The 25,221-nt window shown below is 38.9% G+C and overlaps 1 protein-coding gene across 6 annotated transcripts in view; it reads left to right on the forward strand.

Moving 5' to 3' along the window:
• Positions 1-25,221, forward strand: part of MRTFB (myocardin related transcription factor B) — a 135,066-nt gene that overhangs the window by 41,442 nt on the left and 68,403 nt on the right. For 2 of the 6 annotated variants that reach the window (XM_017864533.1, XM_017864529.1), the window contains exon 1: positions 8,434-8,788. The exons of the other annotated variants lie outside the window; for them this stretch is intronic. In XM_017864533.1, coding sequence (XP_017720022.1) covers positions 8,668-8,788 — 121 coding nt within the window. In that variant the 5' untranslated portion in view covers positions 8,434-8,667. Of the gene's footprint in view, positions 1-8,433; positions 8,789-25,221 lie in introns of those variants that run through there. 6 annotated transcript variants of the gene reach the window in all.

Below are 25,221 nucleotides of genomic sequence, written 5' to 3' on the forward strand. Positions count from 1 at the left end.
CTCAATATTGGTAGCGAATCTAGGGGCCCAAGTTACTTGGTGAGAAAGCTATGAGGATGGTAGCGTAGTGTAATCTTGAGGAAAATGAAAATGCTTTATGGAACAGAGGTGCAGGAGATTCAAAGTCAGTAAGAGATGAAGGAAACATTTTGGAGTTTATATGAGGGCATGGCATAACTTCATACTAGATTTGGTAGTCATCTTGGCTCCTTAACTTCTCAAGCTATGCTTTTGTTGTTCTCTACCTTTGCCGTAACTCCCAAGATAATAAAATAGGACAGTCAGTCAGATTAGGTAAACAAAGGCAAATGCTTAATTCCCACTTTAAGAGAGTGTTGTGTAAGCCAAGCAGTAGCATCTCCTCTCTCCATATTTATACGGTGGACTAGTGTTTCACAAACTTAAGTAATATACAGACCTTTTAAAAACAGTTTTTAGATGATTAGTTTGACTTTTCAGTGTGTTGGGGGGCAGGGAATTTTTTTTGTATTTTTCCGGAGACAAGTTCTCACTTTGTCGACAAGGCTGGGGTACAGTGGCACCATCTCAGTTCACTGTAGCCTTGACCTCCTGGGCTCAAGTGAGCCTCCCACCTTAGCCTCCCAAGTAGCTGGGACCAGAAGCGCATGCCACCACACCTGGCTAATTCTTTTGTAGAGATGGGGTTTTACCATGTTGCCCGGGCTGACCTTGAACTCCCAAATTCAAGAAATCTACCCACCTTCACCTCCCAAAGTGCAGGGATTACAGGCATGAGCCACCGCGCCAGCCAGATGACTTAATTTTTGTTAATATAACATTGCTGAATTATGTACAATTATAAATGAATGAAGTGTAAACTCCTTGTACTTAGTAGCACTTATACAATGACAAAACTGAAACACTTTGCATATTAATTATAGAAATCCACAATGCTAATGAAATTCAAATCAATATTAACTTACTGTGACATGATGCATTTTTACATAAATGTGATTGCTGCTTGACACCTGACAGTGGTCCTTACTGCTCTAGCACTGGTTTATGCTATCATGACTCATAGATCCCATTCCTTTTCTCTGTTCAAACTATTACAGTCTGGCTATCTTTTTGCCTTCTCTGGGCTCAAACATGTCATTCTCACAATGTCTGGTTTTGTTACTGTATGACAACACTTGACTATAAAATACTTATCCAGGTGATCAAGGAGATTTTTTTTTCCAGGTTAACAAAATGAAAACAAATTGCATACATTTCCATAAGGAGTTTATGAATACCCAAAAATACATCTTTGGACTTGGGAAATTTATGTCCTAGCGCTTGTTCTACCAAATCCTGAGACTCTGTGATTGACTGCTTGACTGAGATTAGTCGTTTGTGGGCAGGGGATAAGCAAGGAGCAATGGCAGAATATCAAGACATTGAAAGACTTTAGTGGTTGAAATAGTTTATCCTAGACTTAAAACTAAGTCTCAAGAGGATGCAAGTAGGGCATGAACTAGTAGTCTGGGGAGTGGTCAGAGGACTAGACTGAAGTCGATGAGTAGAAAGCAGTGCTAGTCAGCGTGGTCCATGTGCTGTGCCATCCTACAGGCTTTTTGTTATTCTCCTGTGAGGTAACTTGAGAAATTGGGAGTGTTTAGAAACTTTGACGGCAGCACGACACTGGTGAGACGCTCAAGTGCGTGATTAGTGGATTCCTCTTGTTCAACAGAGTGCAGATTAGTCTGGTTATTACCAAACTAATGTGACCCAGTATACTAGCAGTGCATGGTGGGACCACATATTGATCTACAGCAGATTGGAAGTTTTAAAATATTTCTCTTAACCACAGATAATTACAGAAGCACTAGTATAAAGAACATTCTAATAAAAGCAAAAGAATGGAAAAGAGGAGAAAGTGGCAGTCAGAAATTGTTAAAAGCTATAGACTGTATTCTTTAAGATACAGAGATTGTGTCCCACATACACCTAACATGTCCCCAGTGCGTAGAATGATCTTAGTAAATGCACATTGGCCCTCAGTGAGTTACATTAATGAGGTCTAGACATATTTGTATCAATGAGGTGATGAAATGACATTAAAAGTCTTTCAAATATCCATAGCTAGGGAAGTTATCTCAGAATTTGAGGAAGACTGATCATATCATCTGAGGAAAGCTCTTTGTTGTAAATCTTGTAGCCAGTTGTATTTATGTAGGTAACTATAAAGCTTAGAAATGGAGAAAGGATTTGAATGACTTTTTCTAAGTTGATAAAAGTATGTTCTGTCATTTCTTGATTACTCATGCTAACAATTTGAGCAGGAAGAGACAAATGGCCCCAGTCTCTTACACAAGTGTAGTCAGAACACTTGTGTTGCACACTGCTGCCGTTTGTGTTGCACACTGCTGCCATCATGTGAACGGCTGTCTGAGGAGCCACGCAAGCTATCCTCTGCCCATGCTGCCATTCCCTTGTCCCACACAGTACTCTCCCTCAGCCCGAGCACAGGCCAGTCATGAGACCATGCATGGGGAAATTCCAACCCCGAAAAACCTTCACTGCCTTTCATGTCCTCAGAGAGGGTGAAGCAAACCCGGCGGGGAGGTAGGTGCCGCATGTGCTGGTGTGCCGGTCTGTTCCGGGGTGGGGGACAACAAGCACAAATGACAAACCAATGATCAGACTGTTTTGCCCTGTTGTGGTGTTCAATTCTGCTGCAGTACTTAACTGTGAAACATGGATGTTTTCCTTCAAAATCTTATTACCCTAGAAAGGTCAGAAAAATGTATCCTTCCTTATGAAACAGCGGTTTTCATAGGGGCTAATTTGCTAATCTGTTTACATCTGAAGTACTGTATGTTCAGTATATATTTTAAAGTGATAAAATGAAGGACTTTTCAATATATATTTTAAAAGTGATAACTGTAAAGAACTTTTAATACATGCTATCTGATTTGAGAGATAACACTATTTAATTGTTCTTTGTTTAAAAAAAAAAATTTAAATTAAAAGTTGGAATTTTACCATAACCATTTAGTAACGATCTAAAGGTATAGTATTTTACAGTGGTGTTTATAAAGTTAAAAGGAAGAAAATATGGATCAAACATGTATTTTACTAAAAATATGGTAACATTAGGAAAAAAAATTTACGTGTACCCTAGACTGAAATTTTCCTTCCTAAATATATCCAATCTCATTATCTATGTAGATTTTGTAATACTCTGACTCAGCCTTTGCAAAGGAAGTTGCAAAGTTTACTATTATTCACTTGAGTGAATAGCTGCTGAGGATCTATTACCAAGTACTGAGACACAGAAGATGAAAAGAAAAGGTCATCTTTACTCAATCTTTGTGTCAAGAATGCTACCAGAAAAGTATGCCTCAGTATTTACCCGTCTCTTTGCATTTGTTACTAATTATTTTATTCATTACTCTTGAATGTTTTTACATTGTGAAACATTGCCCAGTTGAAAATATTATCAGGATTTTTCATAGTGAAGTACAGTATCATCACAGCAATACTCTTTTTATCAGTAGTTTTATAAGCATATATTAACTCTGCCAAGTTTTTGTGTAAGTCCCTTGAGCTGCATTTGTTTGTATTCTGATTCCCTGAAGACTTTCTTGGATTGTTCCTATTCTCTAAGCCATACAGTTTTTCTCACACTTATTAAATATCTGCTTGGGGTGGTGGGAAAATGGACTTGATTTATGGTCATCTCTTTCATACTAAAACAGCTCTTTTTCAGTGTGCATACAAACATACACTGTGGAAGCAGATTTATCATAGCAGAAGTGACTTTCATCACATATTATTTGAAGTTAAATGTCACTCGTGACATTAGAGCCAAATGATAGTGAAGATGATGTACCATATCTAGTAAGGAACAAGGGCAAACCTACTGGAAAGCAATTCAGGTGACAGTGGTGTGGGCTTCTTCTACTGAGGGATACTGCAGGTCTCCTCCATCTCTCCCTAATTCATCCGAAAAGGCATTGTGTGGGGCTGAGCTGGGCAGCTGCCCTGTGGGAGAGGGGGAGGCAGGCCAGTATAGGGTGAAGAGGCTTGTGCACAGTTTTAGCCACGGCAGTGGTGGTGATGTATACAGGGTGTCCATGAGTGGAGGGGCAGAAGCTATGGGAGACAGGTTTCTTCCTGTAGGAGAAGGGGCCACAAATACAGAGAAAAAAAAAAAAAGTGAACCTGTGGCACTGGAATGGAATTGAAGGCATTGGGATGAACTCATGGTTTTCAATACATAAAAATAAATACAGACATATGTACTTAAATATAGATGTATATTTACATCCATTCATATATAGAGATATAAATGTTATGTAGATGTGTGTGTATACATCCATATACATATAAACTCAGACATGTTCCCCAGCTCTGTCTGCAGAGAAGGCCTGGGAACAGTGACCCCCTTGCGGCAGTGAGCACACCTAGCATTCAGACCTTGGGTTCTAAACAAGGCAGGGAAAAAGTACAAGATGAGCCTGGGACATCTTGTGCCAGGGAGTAAGAAGATAAGAAACTGCTCAAAGAATGATAGAATTGTGACAGTAAGGAACTGTGGGAGTTCCCACTAGCCAAATCTGGGACAGTTTGGGCATCAAAATAAATAATGAAAGTCACAGATTATAAGCTATTGCATGAAATAGGAGACTGTAAATAGGGAACATAAACCATGTGAAGAGAATTTTTTTTTTCTTATAGCAGGATGTGCCACTAATAAATGAAGAGGGAATGATGGAGTTTTCAAATTCACCATTTGGCAACCATCATAGTGATAAATAATTTAGCCAAGTACACCAATGACTTGTTCTCAAAGCACCTTCCTACAGAATAATTATATACAAAAAGAATAATTTCGCCATGGAGAAATCTGGCCAGTACCAAGATGTCAAAATAAACATCATCAGTTTTGAGACATTTACTGAATATACTTGAATTTGTGTATTATCTGATGGGATGCAAATATTGCATCATTATTTCTGGGGTATTCCTGTTGAAAATGCATTACCAGAACCTTCCTAAGGACACAACAGACAGACTCAAATTGAGGATAATACTACAAAATAACTGGCCTGTAATCATCAAAATTCAAGGAAAGATAAGTGAAGAAAGACTGAGAGAATGTTAGAGATGGACAAAAACTAAAGAGACTTAAGAACTCAATGCCATATGTGATCCTGGTTTGGATCCTTTTACTATACATGATATTGTTGGGACAATTGGTGGAATTTGAATGCGGATATATCAATGTTAATTTGTTTCCTCTTTTTATGTGTTTGCTTTTTTTCTTATCAATGTTAATTTGATATATCTATACTGACTAAGCAATCATCAATATCATTTTGATATTGATGATTATATTTTGGTTCTGTAAGAGAATATCCTTGTTTGTAGGAATTACACACTAGAACACTTAGGGTAAAGAAGTATCATGTTAGAACCTATTCAGAGATGATTCTGGGGGAAATGCTCTGTAAATTCGAAATTATTTCAAAAAAAATTTTAAATAACTAAATGTTCTTTCAGGTGCGTTCACCACTAGAGAAATTACTTTCTTTGAGAACTACAAAGACAACATTTGATATAAACCTATAGCAGAATAATGTGTTTTCTTGTTGGGATTTTGATATCTACTAGATATAAAAATAAGCATGCAGAGGTTTCTTAAAAGATAGCTTTTTAAAAACCCATTTAACACACACTGAAGATGCATACACACACAGATATGGTAAAGAATTTTAAAGTGGCTGGTGTAGTTGTGCATCTACTCAGATTTATAGGCTTGTGGTCTAAAACAGTTGGGCATTTTCAGAATTTAAAAGCAACATCCTGAAATTTAAAAAAAAAAAAATGTTGGAGTTGATTGTTTTTGTTGTTCTTTTTGCAAAGTAATTAAGCATGTAGGCCCTGGAGCCAAGCTGCTTGCTTTGGAATCCTGGCCACCACTTATAAGATATGCCACCTCTGACAAAGTATTTGATTTTCTTTTTTTGAGATGGAGTCTCACTCTGTGGCCCAGGCTGGAGTGCAGGGGCACAGTCTCAGCTCACTGTAACCTCTGCCTCCCGGGTTCAAGTGATTGTCTTGCGTCAGCCTCCCAAGCAGCTGGGATTATAGGTATGTGCTACCATGTCCAGCTTATTTTTGTATCTTTAGTAGAGATGGGGTTTTGCCATGTTGGCCAGGCTGGTCTCAAACTCCTGACCTCAAGTCATTCGCCCACCTCGGCCTACCAAAATGCTGGGATTATAGGCGTGACCCACCACTGATTTTTTTAAGCCTGCATTTTCCCATGTGTAGATCGGGAAAATAATGTTGAACTCACAAGTCTTGCAATAGGATAAATGAGATAATATAGTCTGTAGCATACAGTGAGCACTAAATAAAGTTGGCTGCTATTATTATTTCATGAGTAATTAAAATGTTTTCATAAAATCATTTTAGTATGATTATGTTGGCTTGCTTTTCTCTCAGCAGGAGTAGAATTACTAGGGGACCATCAAAGTCATGGCTTCTGCTGTTAAGCCTGTCTCAAGATGAAATTAAAACCTGGAGCTGGAGCATATTCTAGAAGACAGAAAGCAGGGCAAGGCCACAGACAGACCTGGGCTTTGGAGAACTAAGACTGGTTAAATTCCATACCTGCTACTTACAAGCTTTGTGACTTGAGCCTTGGCGTGTAAAATGTCTGTAACGTACACAAATAATCATAGCGACCACACAGATTGTGGAGGGTTAAATTAGATAAACTTTGCAAAACATCTAATTAAGTGACCCACCTAAAGACTGTCCTCAAAGAACTATGGTTATTTTTATTACTCCTTTAAAAGTGCAGGAGTAGTTTCTTTAGAGGAATACAAGCATTGGGGTCAGAGATAGTAACAACGTTTGAGGGCATTTTTGAGAGTGTGATAAGCTTTGTTCCTGCTAAGGTTTGGACTGCCAAGGATGGACTTAAATTGCTTCAGAAGGAATTTCAGTTGACAAGAAGCATGTCCTGTGAGATGCTGAAAAAGGATAGATAGCAATCTTTCTAGAACAATATGGGTTTAGTGCATACCAGCCTTGGAACCAGGGACAAAGGACAGATTACTTCATCCAGTCCCACCTGTGTTTAAGTGGTGGAAAGAATATTGGTTTTTCTGTCTGTAAACATGTAAGCCTTTATCCCACAGGAGGGTCTCATCAGCTGCACGATTAAAATGTGTCTGTATATTTTCTTTTAAAGAGAAAATGTGCTTCCTTTAGAGAACTTACTTAGTTGCTCATCTAAAATTAGTGACTCTTAGTTATTGACCCAGGACTTCTTTAGAATTCTGGGTATTATTAAAGGAAGTTTTCCTGATACACTGTCTTCTGCTTTAATTCATTCACTCAACCATGCTGCAAATGTTTATTGAGAACACCTGATATTCCAAGCACTCTGCTAGAAGTTAATAAAAAAAAAAAAAGTGGACAAAACAGAACCTCATGTAACAATATTCACAGTCTACTGCTCTTATAACCTCTGATGGGTTTTATGGGAACTCTTTGCAAAGGAACACACTTTGAACCATTTTTTTAAAAATCAGATTGTTTTGGCTACAGAGATAGATATCTGGAGTATTTGGAGACAGGCTTATCTCCACATTTGCCTGGAATTCCTGTATCTAGAGAGTTCCTTCCAGCAGTGTCCCTATACACAGTGAACAGCAGCCTGTGACTTGCAGGAGAGGTGCCCATCCTTGATAGCTCATGTAAAATTAAACTTGGGCTGGTCGTTGGTTTACTCTGTTATGAAATAGAAGCTCTCAGTGTTGCCGCTTTTAATGCATGGGAGGAGAATTTTCCTTAAAAAAAAATCATGGCGATGTTAACTCTCCCAGCCGACTAGTGGCACTAAGGAAAACTGCTGCTTGAGTCTGAATTGCCAAAGGAAGAAAGCTGCAATTACAGTACATTTCCCTATTACAAAGAGCATCGGCTTTGCCAGGAAGAGCCATATGCAGCACAAAGCACACCACAAAAGAACTTTGGTAGTGAAATGACTCTGTCTTCATTCACATATGCTGGTAGCATGTTTATTCAGTGTGTGCCTCTGCGGAGATAAGAGCCGCTTCCTTCAGATGCCCTAGACTGCCGTTTGTGTAGCTGGAGAACTTAATGAGTAATGGATGTGCTTGTCTGGCCAGTATAAAGTATTTCCACAGCCTGTGGCTGTGTTTATAGAGAGCGGGAGAGAGACCACAGGCAGCAATTTGTCTTCTTAGGTATCAGCAAAGTCTTCTCTTTTAACAACTAGAAGATTTATTTTTAACTGCTTGACTCAGTGTTTGTCAGATGATTCGGACCATCAAACTGCAGATTGAAGTCCCCAGCGCGGGGGAAGCTGGAATGGCAAGGGAAAGGGGGCTGGCTGGGAAAAGGGGTGGGATTTTAGAATCGTGCCTGTGTGGCTCTGCCTCCCGATGTGGGAGAGAGTTAAGGGCTTCCAGCGGCATGAGTGTATTTGCGGGTCAAGCTGGGAACTAAAGGGTAATGGCTGCCTTCAGCTGCTTAAAGATATAATTGGCCAGTGATTGGGGTATTGTGGGGAGCAACCAGGGACCCAGGGACCAGAGTGTTCTGAGCACCACACTTCGCTCTTCTGCAAATTAAGCTTTTCTCCTGCTTGATGCTGCCTGTCTCCAGAAGCCTCTCACCATGATCGATAGCTCCAAGAAGCAGCAACAGGGCTTCCCAGAGATTTTAACTGCTGGGGATTTTGAACCATTAAAAGAAAAGGAATGCCTTGAGGGGAGCAACCAGAAAAGTCTCAAGGAAGGTCAGTCTGTCTGTGGACAGGGGCAAAACTGCCAAATTCATATTCTGGTCAGCCAGCTGAGCGTGTCTTGTCTGTTACCATGCCGTGTGTCTGCTCTCTCTGTTCACTCATGTACCTTACACGTTCTAAGTTATTTGAAATGAAAGGTTAATGCTGTTCTGGGTAGCTGTTACTAAAAATTCATTAGCTGATGGAATTGTAGGGCTTTTGCAGTAGTTAATACAGTAAGGGTACTTGTACAGCCTGTCCTCATTTTAGTAAAATCTTCCCAGGTTCATTTTGTATATTTTCTTCCTTTTTTTTTTTTCTCTTCCCTCTCTCTTTTCGGAGAGGCCATTTCCTTTTCTGTGTTAGTGAGAACACTGCTTCTTTTAGGTTTCCAAACACATAATTCCAGCAAAATTCATTTTTTCAGTTAAGATGCTCATGATTTTTACTGTTTAAAACCAGGAAGGTAGCTAGCTCTTAAATCCTACAATGATAGGTTAATTGGTTGTAATGCGCATAGCATCGTTTTTGTTTTGTTTTAAAAAGCACATTGCATAGCTTCATTTTGTTTTGTAACAAAGCAAGCAAAGAATAAGCTTGAGAATAAAAACGGTCAATTATTATTGTTAGTAAACACTGCACAGGCACCTCACTGATTGATTTAAGGAAAGAGCCAAACGTGTGGGCATTGCTGTCCTCTGTCCTGGCATACGGAAGCATGGCAAGACTGGTACACAGCTTGCCTTCCTGTAGCCAGTGTTGAAGAAATTCAGGGTCTACAGAGAGTACGTTTTCCTGAATTTGAGACATGAGGGTCACTCTTCTCAATGCTTGTTTAATTTGAAAATTGGTTTCCTAGTCATTTTGGGAAGCAAAAAAACCCACAACAACCCCTTTTCAGCTGCTGCCATCAGCCACCCCCTCGCCTCCCCGCTCGCTCTTGCCTGTCTTATAGAGACCCAGAGAGTAAATGTACACTTAATTGGCCTAACTAGTGCTTTGAGCTTCTTCTAAAAGATAAGAAGAAGAAACAAGAGTTAGACCTGCTGGAGTTGAACTGCTTTTGTGTATGGGTAGGAAGAACTCCTAGGTCGAAATAAATGACACACAATGAAGTATAAATAGCTGTTGCTAGGAACCAAACAATGGAGTTGCCTCTGCTTGTGCACAGCATGTCTTACTGTCGATTTTTATAAAAATCAATGCCAGTGGAATTTTGAGGACGCATTTCTGGAGACTCATTGAAGGGAACTTAAATTTCTTAAATCATTAATTTTTTAAAAGTTTGAGAATTATCTATCATTTAAGTCAAGTTCAAGTGTCAAGCTCCTAATAATACTATAAATTTAAAACATTTTGTTTACTTGAAAACTAGGAAAGTAGAGGAAAACGGAATAGTAGAAATAAAAAGATGTCACAACAGCAATGGGATTAAGGCACATAGAAAGCAAGGATTAAAAATATAAAAACAGAGTAAGGGAATCATCAACAGGAACCACAAAATAGAGTTGAGACAATTACATAATGTACAGATTCTTTCCATAACAATTCTGACCATGCTTTCGATTTATACAGGTGCAATAGTACAATGGCAAAACAGCATAGACCCTAGAGTGAGAAATACTTGAATTCAAATCCTACATTCACCATTTACCAGGTTTGTGATCCTGGACAAGCTTACTGCTCTGAGCTTTAACTTCCTCGTTTGTACAATGAGGAGAAACAATACCTACTTCATAGTGATTTTATAAGATGCCTCATTAATGCCAGTTTCTCATCTCTCTTCTTGCTTTTTTCATATTTCTTTTTCCTTCTATTTAAAATTTAAATTTTAAAATCCTACATATATTTACAAAATACAAGTATTATATATCTTATTGTTTTGTTAAATTCATTGATATAAAGAGGTAGAGGTGAGAAACTTTAAAACACTCCACAGAAATAATCGGATGATAAAATTAATGTCTCACTGTAGTTGCACTGAACTGGGTTTTGCTTTATATTTCAACAGACTAAATATTTCTACTCATTTAATAGATTCTACTCATCTAATAGATAGGGTTGAAGCTAAAATAACACATATAGACATTAAGGGCGATTTGCTGCCTCAAAGTTAGTGACATTGAAAGGATTAGATGTGGATTTAATTAGAATGGAAAAAATAAAAATGATAGGCACTTTTAAAATTTGGAGTCATATAAAAATAACTTGGTTCTCTTTGCAAAATTGAACTCCCAAAATTCAGTATATCACTGATCCTGCCTGCAGATGAACAACAATGTTTAGCTCATCAGATTTGTAGAATTTAACTTTGGGACAAGCTCCTGGTTAACTTCATCTGCTTTTAAGTATTGGGTCCTGCATCGTTTACATGAATCCATGGAAGTTGATTGAGATGGCAGCAGTTGTTCAAATACTTTTGGTTAACTTTTTACTCTAAGATACCCTGGAGTCGAATTAGATCTGTGCTGTTTTGTCAAAAGAGACAAATATATAAATGACTATTAATAATATCCCTAATAGTTTATACCTCATGTTTTAAAGGACACTGATTAAAAATATTTATCATATTTTATATCAACAGTGGTTTTCTACTCATTTTTGAAAAACTTGTTTTGGGGTTGTTTGAAAGAGCAACCTTTAGAATTTTTTTAATGTCTGAATTATAAGTTTCTGGGTAATGAAGGAGGGATAAATTTGGGTTCATTTAATTTTTTAATCACATAGACACAAGCTTGGGCTCTCATATTTCTGATATGTGTCTATTCTCAGGGCTTGGAAGGCTACTCTGCTTCTCAAGTAGTTGCTTGCTTGCTTCCTTATATTGGGATGTTTTAGAATCTTGTTATTGTTGACAGTGCTAGTTGGCTGAAATTATTATGAGGGGAAAACAGCCTTTATTAGCAAACACTGTAGGATTCAAGAATTGATGGAATGCCTTAACAAGAAAATTTAGCAATACCTTTTGAAAATTTAAAAGAGGAAAAAGGTTCTAACTGCTGACCACCTGTGAATAGTTGTCATCACGCAGAGAATTGTTTGGATAATAAAACATATCATCTCACAGCTTTGTTGATGCTTATATAAGCTTTTTGATAAATACCAGCCAGTGTATGTAGTTGGAGAATTTAATTATTTTCTCCTGTAGGAGAGAACAGCAATAAATGTCATGAATTCCCCTGAACAAATTCAAAACAGAAAATTCTCCTTAGACTAGTTTCTTTTGTCAAAGCAGCAATAGGAAATCTCAACTTTTAACTTGTCTACAAACGGCTTCAAATATTCTCTAATTACACTCAACATACATGAGCTTTTAATTTCTGGATCTACAACTAAGAAGAGTATTACAAACCATTCTGACATGACAACTGAAGAATTGATAATTATGAATTTTCAGGAAAAAAATCAAATAAATTGAGATGATTTAATTCAGATAAGTGTTTTAACCTGAGTCATTATTGAGATAAGTGAATCATAATTCTAATGCTACTAGCTAGTTATGTTCCATATTTATTATAGGCAAATAGATTTTAAGAGGAAAAAATGATATTTGATATAAAGGACTCTCTAATGGTAAAAAATAAGATAATACAGAAAGAAAACTGAGTTATGTGTTAATTGCTTTGACTAAAACTGCCCTGGCCGGGCGCGGTGGCTCAAGCCTGTTATCCCAGCACTTTGGGAGGCCGAGTCGGGCGGATCACGAGGTCAGGAGATCGAGACCATCCTGGCTAACACGGTGAAACCCCGTCTCTACTAAAACTACAAAAAACTAGCCGGGCGACGTGGCGGCGCCTGTAGTCCCAGCTACCCGGGAGGCTGAGACAGGAGAATGGCGTGAACCCAGGAGGCGGAGCTTGCAGTGAGCTGAGATCCGGCCACAGCACTCCAGCCTGGGTGACAGAGCGAGACTCCGTCTCAAAAAAAAAAAAAAAAAAAAAAAAAACTGCCCTAACAGTCAACCCCCAATCGCAGTGTTTTAACCATTCAAAGTGCATTTCTTGCTCAAAACACAGTCCAGTGTTGGCAGGACAACTATCCTAGACAGCTGTCCTCCAAGAAGTGACCTGGGGACCTGGGCTTCCGTCATTGTGTGGTTCAACCATGAGTGTCAAGGGAGTGGGGAGGAGTTACAGACTTGGGGGGCCACATTTCCATTTCTGCCACACACTGGCTAATAGCCAAGATGAAGTACATGAAAGCTCATGGTAGATGGCCCAGCCAGCAATGCAGTAAATTAACATACCGTACTGGGATGTGTCTGTGGTAGCTTTGAGAAGAAAATGAACATTTGTCTGAGATATTATGAATATTCCAACCTGGAAATACATCGAGATTAAATAAATCACTTTACCAAAGCACCAGAACTTTTTTAAATGAAGGAAATTATGCATACTCTACCTGTACTGTCCACTATCCACATATGGCTGCTTAAATTTAAAATAATTAAAATGAAATAAATTTGTTTTAAAAATTGAGCTCCTCAGTCACATTAGCCACATTTCAACTACTCAGGAGCCACATGTGGCTAGTGGCTGCTGCATTGAACATTTCCATTTCTGCCCTCACAGAAAGCTCTGGACAACGCTACTCAGTGCTTTGCTCCTCTCGCTCCAGCCTTGCAGGCCCTGTCTCTTAAAACCCAATTCCTGTGCCGTTTTTTAAAGAAAGGCACTTGATCCCATCAGCTAATGATAATTTCTTCTCTCCTGTGTATTCCCAGTAACTGTATCTGTACCGTTCTATGGCATTTCACCTTATGCTCGTGTAATATACATCTGTGCTGTCTTTGCTATTAGCCCCATAGTATTTCTTGGGGAAAGAATTCTTGTCTGGCCTATTTTCCCCTCATCCCCAATGTCCTGCATCTCATAGACACATTATTATTATGCGTAAGTATTTGAAGAGTATTATACCCTTCTCTGCCTTCTTAAACAGAATATAATAATTGGAATTATCACCTTCAGATATAATTTATAGTTCCATTATAAATTAATGGCTCACCCCAAATGTAATGCCATGGTGCCCCGAAGGCACTGTTAAGGTATGTAAGATTGTTGTCCATGCACAGAATGATTGCTGGATCATTACTAGATTACTCAAATGGTTATTTGTTGTTTGATTTTTAATCATCTGCCACTTCGGGGTGCTCTTCCTTTTCTGATTGCTGCTTCTAATCATCTTCAAAAATAAAATAAACAATTAAAATAAATGGTTAAAACGTACAGAAGGTGTTATAAGCACATGAATTTTGCAACATCTATTTTGATTTCTTTTGGAATGTCTTCTTTATTTTCTGCCAACATTCTACTAATTGCAAGTGTTATACAAGTGAGTTGCCACTAAATGTTTTTTAAAAGAGTGGGGCACGGTGGCTCACACCTATAATCCCAGCACTTGTGGGAGTCTGAGGCAGGAGGATCACTTGAGCCCAGGAGTTTAAGACCAGCCTGGGCAACATAGCAAAACTCCGACTTTACAAAAAAAAAAAAAAATTAGCCAGGTGTAGTGGCTCATGCCTGTGGGCTTACCTGCTTAGGAAGCTGAGATGCAGTAATCCCTTGAACTCAAGAGTCTGAGGCTGCAGTGAGCTGTGATCACGCCACTGCACTCCAGCCTGGGCGACAGAACAAGACCTCTGTATCAAAAAGTAAATTTGAAAAGATATGAGATATGGTTCTTACACAACAGGAATGAAAAAGTGAAAGATCTCTCTTCACAGACACTATTCAATATTTTTAAAAGGTGCATACTATTGAGATGAAGTTATGTAATTTTTTATTAGAAATAATTTTATTTAGCAAAGTTTGAGTGCTTTCACAAAGCACAATGCCAGTTATGTTAAACTTCTGTAAGCCCCTGCATCCAGGGAGCTGATAGCCTAAACAGTGAGAAACTAAATGATAATAGAAGTTAAAGCACAAACACATTCATGAGGTAACAGAAAAAAACTGTATACACTTTGGTCCAAATGAGCAAGCATTACAGATTGGGGGCTGGGCCTCTCTTGTGCTGCAGACCTGCACAGCCATCTGCCTCCCTGATGTTTCCAGTGGGCCTTTTATTCCCTCCCACCAAACATTCTTCCAGGGTTCCCCATCTCAATAAACAGCACCTCTGTCCACCCAGTGGCTCCTGCCAGGAACCTAGTTGGGAGCAATTCTTGACACCTTCCTTGACCTCCTCAGAACCTGTCACCAAGTCCTGCCGCCAAAGCTGCCAATTCTACCTCAGAAATATTTCATCTGTCCACGGCACTGTATCACCACGGCCAACAGCCCTGTCCAGGTCCCCTTTACTCAGATCGCATATTTACGGGCATCTTTACTCCAGCAGAAAGAGCGCAGCCTCACTGGCTTTCCCTCCCCCTACACACATTCTGGCCCCTTTCATTCCTTCATCCTCCACCAATGTCAGGAGTGATCATTGTATTACAATGGTCATTATACAATGGTTGGAGCATCGCTGCACTCCAACCTGGGCAAGAGTGAAACCCTGTCTCAAAAAAAAAAAAAAAAAAAAAAAAAAAAAAAGATCATGTAATCCTATTCCGTTGTGTCACTGGCTCACATCTTGTAATTGATTTCCATTGTACTTGGGATAAAATAAAAAATCCGTGGGGTAAAAGACCCTGCCTATGTTTCCAGAAGCCGCTGGACTCCCTCTCCCTCATCTCTCATCTCTCTAAAATGCCTCCCCTCCCCAGCCCCTGGCCTGAACACTTGCAGCTCACCCTTTCAGTTTCACTTCAGATGTTGCCTTCTCACAGAGGCTCTTCAGTACCACTCCTCCCTCCTCAAACTGACTTAGATCCTTGTAGTCTTTGTATGTATCTATCACTATTATTTTATTCAATATCCCTCTCCCTCTCTAGACTGTAAGATCTATGAGGATGGTGCTAAGTCTATTTTGTTAACCACGGTGCTTGCACCTGCCGGCCCATGACATCTGCTGCTCACTTGGTAAATATTGTTTCACAGGAGGATGTTTATTTCCTGGGATAGAATAATCAGGAAAGTGTTCCTAGGGCTGCTGTGGTTATTCTGATTCCATCACCTAAAGGAAAAAAGCACATCAAAATTACCATTAAAACCATTTTAAAGCCTACATTCAGCATCAGGATAGGCCTTGATTACTATTTCATCATATCAGTCTCACCTCATTAAGGTGATATAGTCCCTGCTTACAGTGGTTCAAGTTAGGATTTTTGACTTTATGATGGGTTTATCAAAGTATTAAATGCATTTTGACTTACAGTTTTTGACTTAAACCCATCGTAAGTGAAGGAGCATCTGTACTATCATAACACCAGTCTAATTTATTAAAAGCTTTCAGGAAAAAACATAGGTAAGTTTGAAACATTGGGTTTTCCATTGTTTCCTAAAGATAGCTTTATCAGGGTTTTTTAGCAGGCATCAGAATGGCAAAGAGAATCTCAACATTTCTTTGTGTCTTCCCAGTTGTGTTAGTCAGCTTATACTGCAATAACAAAATACCATGGACTGCATGGCTTAAACAGCAGAAGTCACTTTTCTCACAGTTCTGGAGGCTAGGAAGCCTGGTAGGGCCAGTTAATGGTAGTGGGTCTCTTCCTGGCTTGTAGCCTTCTTGCTGTGCATGCACAGGGAGAGGAAGAGGGAGGGTGAGCTCTCTAGTGTCTCTTCTCATGAAGACACTAACCCTGTCAGATCAGGGTCCCAACCTCATGACCTCATTTAACTTTACCTCTGAAAAGCCGTTTTTCCAAATACAGTCACATTGGGGGTTAGGGCTTCCATGTAGGAATTTGAGAGGGATACATTTCGGTCTATAACACCAGTGAACTCTTAACTGATGTAAGAACTTTCTCTATTGGAATGTTAAGGTACAAGATTTCTTATAAAATAGAGATAGTGTGAGCGAAAGCACTGATGAGGTTAATTGGTACAGTGACGAAAACTTAATAGCATATTAGGAAATACTTCTTTTTGTATGCTTTTTTTTTTTTTGAAAAATTATCTTGTGGAAAGACTAAATTTTCCTCCTTAATTCTGGCTCTGCTTCTCACTAGCTGTGTGATCTTGGATAAATGCTTAATTCCTCTGTAAAACTCAGTATTGGTACCCACCATGTAGGGTTGTTATGAGGATTAGATGTGGTGATAGCCATAATGCTCCCAGGATGGAGTCTGACAAGCAGTGACCCCACATTAAAGCTCCGTTTGACCCACTTGGCCATCCTTTCCAGTGAGGGGCAAAGTAAAACCAATTTCTAGGCTGCTGAACCAGGTGAATGCACACAGGCTGGCGATTTCCCAACTGAATACGATTTCTGAGGAGGTGCAAGTGTCCAGTCTCTGCATTCTACCATGCATGATCATCTGCTAGAGTTGCCCTTTTTCTCGTTTATTTGAATCTAAACAGTAGAGCAAGTAGACTGTCTATCTTGGAGTTTAAACACCAAAAACATCCAAACATCAGAACTTTTCTCCACATACTACTGACATTGAAACATGTCATGAAACATGACATTCTAATACCAAAACAGTTGCCTCTTGTGCATGGCAAGGGATAATGTGGCAATCCTCCATGCTGCGCATAGCTGCTTGGTCCATCATTGTCTGGATCATCTCACACAGTTGCTATGATATTAGGATAACACACACGTTATGGCAGTTCTTAGTTGTCTTTATGTTTTGCTAGGCAAATTGCACATGTGTGTGTATATAGATACACAGGTATATCTACAAATGTGTATAAATATATTTGAGTGTGTGTTTGTATCAGCCCTATTCCTGAATCCACAAAATGGAAAGAAAAACCAAGATACTGAGCCTGGATCATCTGACTTCAACAGAGTAGTGTGTGCTTACTATTGTGGGAAAAATTGGAGGTAAACAATATTCCCCTGTTTCCCTGTTTCGTTGTTAATTGTTCTTTTATTCAGAGGGCCCACCTTACGAATTTGTATTAAGAAACGTGAGAACATTCTATACAATGTACATTTTTCCATTATAGAGGGATTTAGAAGCAGAGCTTTAACTTATAGCACTAGCTCTACCTATAGCTGCACACTGAAATTCTAAACCATGGTGGAGTGTAGAATTTTTTATTGCCCTAAAAATAAGAAAAACAAACATTATCTTCTTTGGGAACCATATAGATAAGGAATTTAGAACTTTAAGGATAGAACCAACATGATCTTACAGGTTAAAAATGAATCGTTTGAAAAATCAAGTATTGTTTTAACCTCTGCATTGTTGGTGATCAGACAATTAAGTGGATGATTTTGCTTTTGAAGTGCCTGTTATTCGTGTTATACTTAACATTTATCCTACTGTGGACTTTATTTCTACTACTTTTTAACCAAATGAGATTTTTAAATGTAAATATTTGTAAAATCTTTATGTATATCTGTCGCAGGCTAATGTTATCTCTGCCATTCTGTACTAGGCCCCTGGCTTGACATCATACTGTCATATCACGAGAAGCATACTTTAAATTCATTCCAACTTTTGACAAAAAGGAGAAAGGAATTTGTGTGAAGGTATGATGAGTTTAAAGAAACATGCCCCATTTTTAGCAGTCTGTTTCCATGGCAACAGAAGCAGCAGCCAACCAGAGAGTTATCAAAGCTCCTGTAAATTTCCAAAGCTGAGTGTTGAAACATTGTCTTCCTGACCTCATGCTGCAGATTATTGTAGGAAACCTGAAGTGTATTAGTCTGGAATAATGGCGGTCCTGTTAGCATTTTAGTTTTTACTTTAATTTTGCTCTTTAATTTCTAAGGGAAGATAGATGCTACATTCTAGATTGTGGGACTTCCTTACAGGCAAGGGATGGTGGTTTAGAATTCCCAGGTCTATACCACCTGCCATTTCCCCTCCTTTTCCAATTCTGTGTACTTAATAAGAATGCAGTAGACTTTCTTATGTTGAAATCAAAAGCAGTATTACCACTTGGTCTAGAGCCTTTTTTCAAACACTAATTTGAATAGTTTTTCAGTTAACTTGATGTTGTTGCTCCCTTTTTCATCCGAAAATAGTCATAATATCAAAATTCCTGATGAAAATGCTGTTTGCTCTTTGTAGTGTCTGGGGTTGATATTTATGTGCACACTGTGGCGCTCTGCTTTTGTTTCAGACAGGAAGTGCTGGTGGAAGTTTGCTTACTCAGTGCAGATAGCACAGCTTTTACAGAACAAACCACCATTTTATTTCTGGCCTGTTTGCATTCCACTTTTTAAAATTATTTGAAGAAGCACCTATTTTATAATTGGCAAATTAGCACCCTTGAAATATAACCCAAAATTTGTGATATTCAGTTACTACTTTTTATCATCCATGAGAGTACGTTAGTGCTTTCTCTTCTTTTGTTTTGTTTTTTCTTTTTTTTTTGTTTTTTTTTTTTTGAGATGGAGTCTCACTCTGTTGCTGGAGTGCAGTGCCCTGATCTCGACTCACTACAACCTCCGCCTCCTGGGTTCAAGCGATCCCCACCCCACCTCCACCTCAGCATCCCAAGTAGCTGGGATTACAAGCGTGCGCCTCCACGCCTGGCTGATTTTTGTATTTTTAATAGCGGTTTCACCATATTGGCCAGACTGGTCTCGAACTCCTGACCTCAAGTGATCCACCTGCCTCAGCCTCCCAAAGTGCTGGGATTACAGGCGTGAGCCATTGCGCCCGGCCAGTGCTTTCTCTTCTTTAATGCAGCTTGAATTTCGCATTAATTCTAAGTGGAGAAATCTACCACTTTTTCATGCCCTTCTTTACTCTTTTGCTCATAGCCTCTCCTTTTTAGTCTTTTACCCTTCAGAACAACATAATTACATTTTGTCTTCATTCCTACCATCATCAGCAATTCAAAAATAACCCCAAACTCCAGATCCCCACAGTGAAGTCAAACAGTGTGGGTTTTGCCCCCATGATAATCACTTGCCCATAGAAAATTATTTTGGTAATTTATTCTTAAATGTGACATTGTATTCTGTTTCCTTAGAAAGTAGCAACTCAGTTATATGCTCTAAGTATACCGTGCAAACTTGAGTAAAATAGGTTTATTAAACTTATATATATGGTAAGCATTGTGGAAGGTGCTAGAAATGTAAGGATGAGGTCTAGTAGGGCAAATAGAGGCAAAATGTAGATATCTAGAGTGCAGTGTGATGGGGAATATATAATGTAGTTATTGTAGTTACTAAATTGTTAAAAGATGAAATCATTATCAGTGGTTAATGGAATTATGGTGGTGAGAGGGGCCAGCCAGGGGTGGGTAGGAAATAAGATGTGATTATTGAGAAATTAGTTTCATAATGTGTGTTCTGCTAACTGTTTCTTTTTTTTAATTGTTGAAGTGAAATTCACATAACGTAAAATTAGCGATTAAGCAGTTGCTCTCATGCTCCCTTCCCCCCAATCCCTGGCAACCACCAATCTGCACTCCGTCTCTGAATTTACCAATTCTGGATATTTCATGTAAGTGGGTACTCTTACAATATGTGAGCTTTTATATCTGGCTTCTTTTCCTTGTAATGTTTTTCAGTTTCATCCACATTGTAGTATGAGTATTTAATTTCTTTTTATGACTGAATAATATTCCATTGTATGGATATGCCACAATTTGTTTATCCATTCATCTGTTGATGACATTTGGGCAGTTTCTGCCTCTTGGCTGTTGTCAATAGAGTTGCTATGGACATGTGTGTACATGTACTTGTTTGAGTACTTGTTTCCAATTCTTATTTCACCTAGGAGTAGAATTGCTGGGCTGCAGTTGTTATAAACTCAAATTATATTCAATTTGGAAAAGAACTTCTTTAGGAAAGACTTTAGAAAGAACTGCTAAATGTTCTAATTATGTACCTTGTGGTATTTTCCTCTGATAAAAATGATACCATTTAGAGCCAGTGAATAACTTGCCAAGCAGTTTCCTGATTTCTCTCCCCTTGGCTGTTGCCTTTACTAGTTGGAGCATTCGGTAATGCATAACCATGTTTCTCTTTTTGACTTTCTCTTCACAGTCTACCATGGTTATTCCAAACCTCCTTCACTGGCCTCAAAATTAACTTTCCCTTTGCCCATCTCACTTGGAACAGATGACCTTTCTTTCAACTTCTCTGAAAAGTTAAAAAGCCATCATCTGGGAACTCCCTGGATGTCCCGGACCAAAGCTATAAAGCTTCCTGCAGCAGTAGCCAATCCTCATTGCCCTCCTTTTATGATAGAGGAAGTGTCTCTTAATAAAGGATGTCTTTGTACATCTGTCCCCTTCCTGCTGCCTTCAAGAAACCTGCTCTTACGCTCTTACTCATTCTCTCATTTGTATTCACTCTCATTTCTTTCTTCTCCCCTTCCCTCTCTTTTGCTCTTCATCAATTATAAACTTGCTCAAGTATTTTCCAACTTAGTGTCACACCCTCAAGTTTTCACTTTCTCCCTTGCTCTTCCTGGGCATCATCTTGAAAGCATGCTTACACTTGGTGCACTCACACTCTTGCCTCTCGTTCACCCCTGACCTCCTCCAGCCTGACTTACATCCGTCACTTCACAAAAGTAGCTCCTCCAGGGATTAAAACAGCAGCATTTGACACACTTGGTCATGCCTTCTTTAAAAATTCACACACACCCTCCTGGTTCCTCCACCTTTTTAGGCAGCTTTCTCTGCCTTCCTCTTTGTTGGATCTTCCTTCGCTATCTGACCTGTAACTGGTTTCTATTTGTTGGCTTTCTTAAGTGCTCAGCCCCGGGCTTTCTTTTCCTCTCTATTTATATTCTGTACCTCAGCAAACTCCTGTGGCTTCAAACACTACATAAGCAACAACTTCCAAATTCCAGTCTCTGCCAAGACCTTCTGAAATCCGGACCCATGTAGCCAACTGCCATTTTGACATCTTCACTTCCTATTCAAACATGCCCAAGACTGTGCTTCCTAATAGCCAGCATGCATTCCTTATCTCAGTAAGTGGTCTACCCAGGTGCTTAAGCCTGAAACCCAGGGTCATCTTTGTGACCACCTCCTCCTTCAAACCCACTATCCACTCCCTTACCATCCACTGTTGATTTTATTCTAAATGTATCTCAAATCTATTCTTTACATCTCTCAGCCATGATGGAGTTGAAGAAAAAAATAAGTCCTGTGCTCAAAGTTTCTATCCTGGAACATCGGAAAATTCTGTGAAATTTAGAAAAAAATGTTTGGTTTCAAGAGAAAGCTTACCCTGAGCTTTTGACAACCACAGTAAATATTTCCCATTGAGTCAGAAACCCAGCCCCATTGTCCTCACTAATTGTTTTTATATTTTACAGTTCTTCAGTGCTTATTAGTTATTTATATTATTTGACATAATATCACCAGTACCCTTAGGTGAGAGGAGGTAATCTTTGCTTCCAAATTTAAATTTACCTTAAAACTTAATGTTATACGTTGTGGGGAAGGGGAAAAATAAAAATGTACTATCTTGTAGGTGGGACTACAGATTGGCACAACCATTTGGAAGGCAAAGTGACCCTATCAAAATTTTAAGTGTGTGTTCCATCATTAGAAATTTACTGTATAGGTATATCATCAGAGGATGCCCCCAGAATGAATGACGATATTCATTATACCATTATTTGTAATAGCAAAAAATCTGGTACCTTATGAATAATACATCCATATGTTAGATACAGCCTTTAAGAAAGAGCTAGATTCCATGATATTCTTGAAGCAAATTACCAAACTATATAAATAGTATTATCTGACACATATACTTCCTTTGCACGTTTTATATATAACATTGGTGGACAATTCACAAAACATCTTCTGGAGCCGTAGAAATCTAACAGTGGTTACCTCTGGAGAGAAGGACTGGAGGTCTGAAGTAGGATGGATTAACTTTCACTTTGCTTTTTAAAATCTCTTTTATGTGCATGTATACTTTATTTTAACAAATAAAAGTAAAACATATTATAAAGCAGGGATTCTTAAATCAAGATACTAGCAGTACACCTCGTGTTCTGTTTGAGTCCCGGGCTCAGAAGGAGACCCTCCATGATTTGACTTTCTCCCCTTTGACTGCAAAATAAACTGTTCACAACAGAGAACTATAAATGTGTGAATCTTTGTGGAACTAAAATTTTTTAAGCCTTATGGTTTTATATTTGGAGAAAAAAGTATTATTTTCACCAAGTGTCTAATGTAACAGTAGTGGTAATAATTAGTAATAGCCACCACCATTTTAAACATTTATTTTTAAGAAAAAGGAAAAGTAGTTCATCAGTCTTTTGCCTTTTCAGTATAATTGTTTTCAAGTCCTTAGCTGATTAAACAAGTGCAATTCTACATTTGGCCACTACACTGCTATCTGATGAAACACTGAAACAACTATTGAATGGAATCCAATTAATCCCTCCTGTATCCAAGCTCAAAAGATAATATGAGGAAGTTGGCTTTTCTAAACTGTCTTGTTTTTACAGGATCAGGCCTTCACTTAATACTGTTTAAACAATGCATAATAAATGTTTGCCAAAGTCCAACCACTTCATTCTCTTAACTACCCTGACATCTGTTTGAACAATAAACAACTGAAATTAGGATCTGTTTATTACCTAGTACTGACTTCAGAGTCAATACATAGTCAATTCTACAGTATTCTTTAGTTTTCCGTCTTCAGAGATGGTTCTTCTAACCCTCACTTGACTGCTCAGGTTTTTTTTTTTTTTTTTTTCCACTCCTCATGATCCTGAAGTTTATTCTGTCCATTGTCCTGTAATTAAGTAATATACGTTGGAGCTTCTCTCTAACTCACAGATAGTGGCTCATCACCTCTCCCCTCTCCCCTTTCCCACCCTCCTTCATACCCCATAACTGAAATCCAGCTATTCATAAAGAATTTCCAAGACCATGGCTGCCTGCCATTATGCTTCCCACAAAGTGTCATTTCTGCTTTGTTTTGGTAACATGCAATCCTCGATGTGCCACTGAAAACTCAGGGCCAGAGCCATGCTTTGCTTCGGCTTGCTCAACTCAAACTAAGCTGCTCTTTGTTATTAATATGCTGCATACAACGTGTTGTTTCCTTTAAGGGGAAAAGACACTTTAATTACATCATATTAAGAAAACATTTCACACTTTGGGAGGCCAAGGCGAATGGAACACTTGAGGTCAGGAGTTTGAGACCAGCCTGGTCAACATAGCAAAACCCAGTCTCTACTAAAAATACAACAGATTAGCCGGGCATGGTGGTACACACCTGTAATCCCAGCTACTCAGGAAGCTGAGGCACAAGAATCACTTGAACCCGGGAGGCAGAGGTTGCAGTGAGTCGAGATCTCACCACTGCACTCCAGCCTGGGCAACAGAGGAAGACTCTGTTTCAAAAAAAAAAAAAAAAAAATTCCACATTCTACTTATGGAAACAAAAGAGAAAAGACATATCTTGGTTCAAAAGCATGTGAAATTTTTGAATTAGGTTTATAAGTATCAGAAGTTACTGTATTTTAAAGGTTTTGTTTTGTGTGTTTGTTTGTTTGAGACAGAGTTCTTGCTCTATTGCTCAGGCTTGAGTGCAGTGGTACAATCATAGCTCACTGTGTAGCCTTGAACTCCTGGGCTCAAGTGATCCTCCTACCTCAGAGCCTCCCAAGTAGCTGGGACTACGGGTGTGTGCTACCAGGCCAGCTAATTTTTATTTATTTATTTATTTATTTATTTATTTTTGGTAGAGACAGTGTCTCACTATGTTTGCCCAGGCTGTTCTCAAACTCCTGGTCTCGAGCCATCCTCCCTCTTCAGCCTCCCAAAACACTGGGATTACAGGCATGAACCACTGAGTTTGGCCTTATAGCTTTTTTATATTGGAAACGAATCTTAAAATTTTGTTCTAAAAGCACTCTGAACCATTTAAGAAGCAGGGGAAAGGAACTAAAAGAAGATACTTTTTTTTTTTTTATGGAAAACCTGCTAGACAAATTCTAAAAGAGCTGTAACACTTAAGATACTTTATATCTAAACTACCATATTGCTGGGAATGACATTTCAGTATATCATTAGATAAGCTACCTTTCATTCTTTTGGAATTGGGATTAAAATCAAATTTTTACTTTTCTTGCATTAAAGTAGAGCAAATTCACAGCACCTCTATTGACATAATATTGTTTTTATGTGTTGTGATAAGGAATAAGGATTAAGTAAAAATTTCAAAATTGGCCGGGCGCGGTGGCTCAAGCCTGTAATCCCAGCACTTTGGGAGGCCGAGACGGGCGGATCACGAGGTCAGGAGATCGAGACCATCCTGGCTAACACGGTGAAACCCCGTCTCTACTAAAATACAAAAAAACTAGCCGGGCGAGGTGGCGGGTGCCTGTAGTCCCAGCTACTCGGGAGGCTGAGGCAGGAGAATGGCGTAAACCCGGGAGGCGGAGCTTGCAGTGAGCTGAGATCCGGCCACAGCACTCCAGCCTGGGCAACAGTGCGAGACTCCGCTTT

This window comes from Rhinopithecus bieti, unplaced genomic scaffold, assembly GCF_001698545.2.
Source record: "Rhinopithecus bieti isolate Rb0 unplaced genomic scaffold, ASM169854v2 scaffold_76910, whole genome shotgun sequence".
In the NCBI taxonomy this organism is placed as follows: domain Eukaryota; kingdom Metazoa; phylum Chordata; class Mammalia; order Primates; family Cercopithecidae; genus Rhinopithecus; species Rhinopithecus bieti.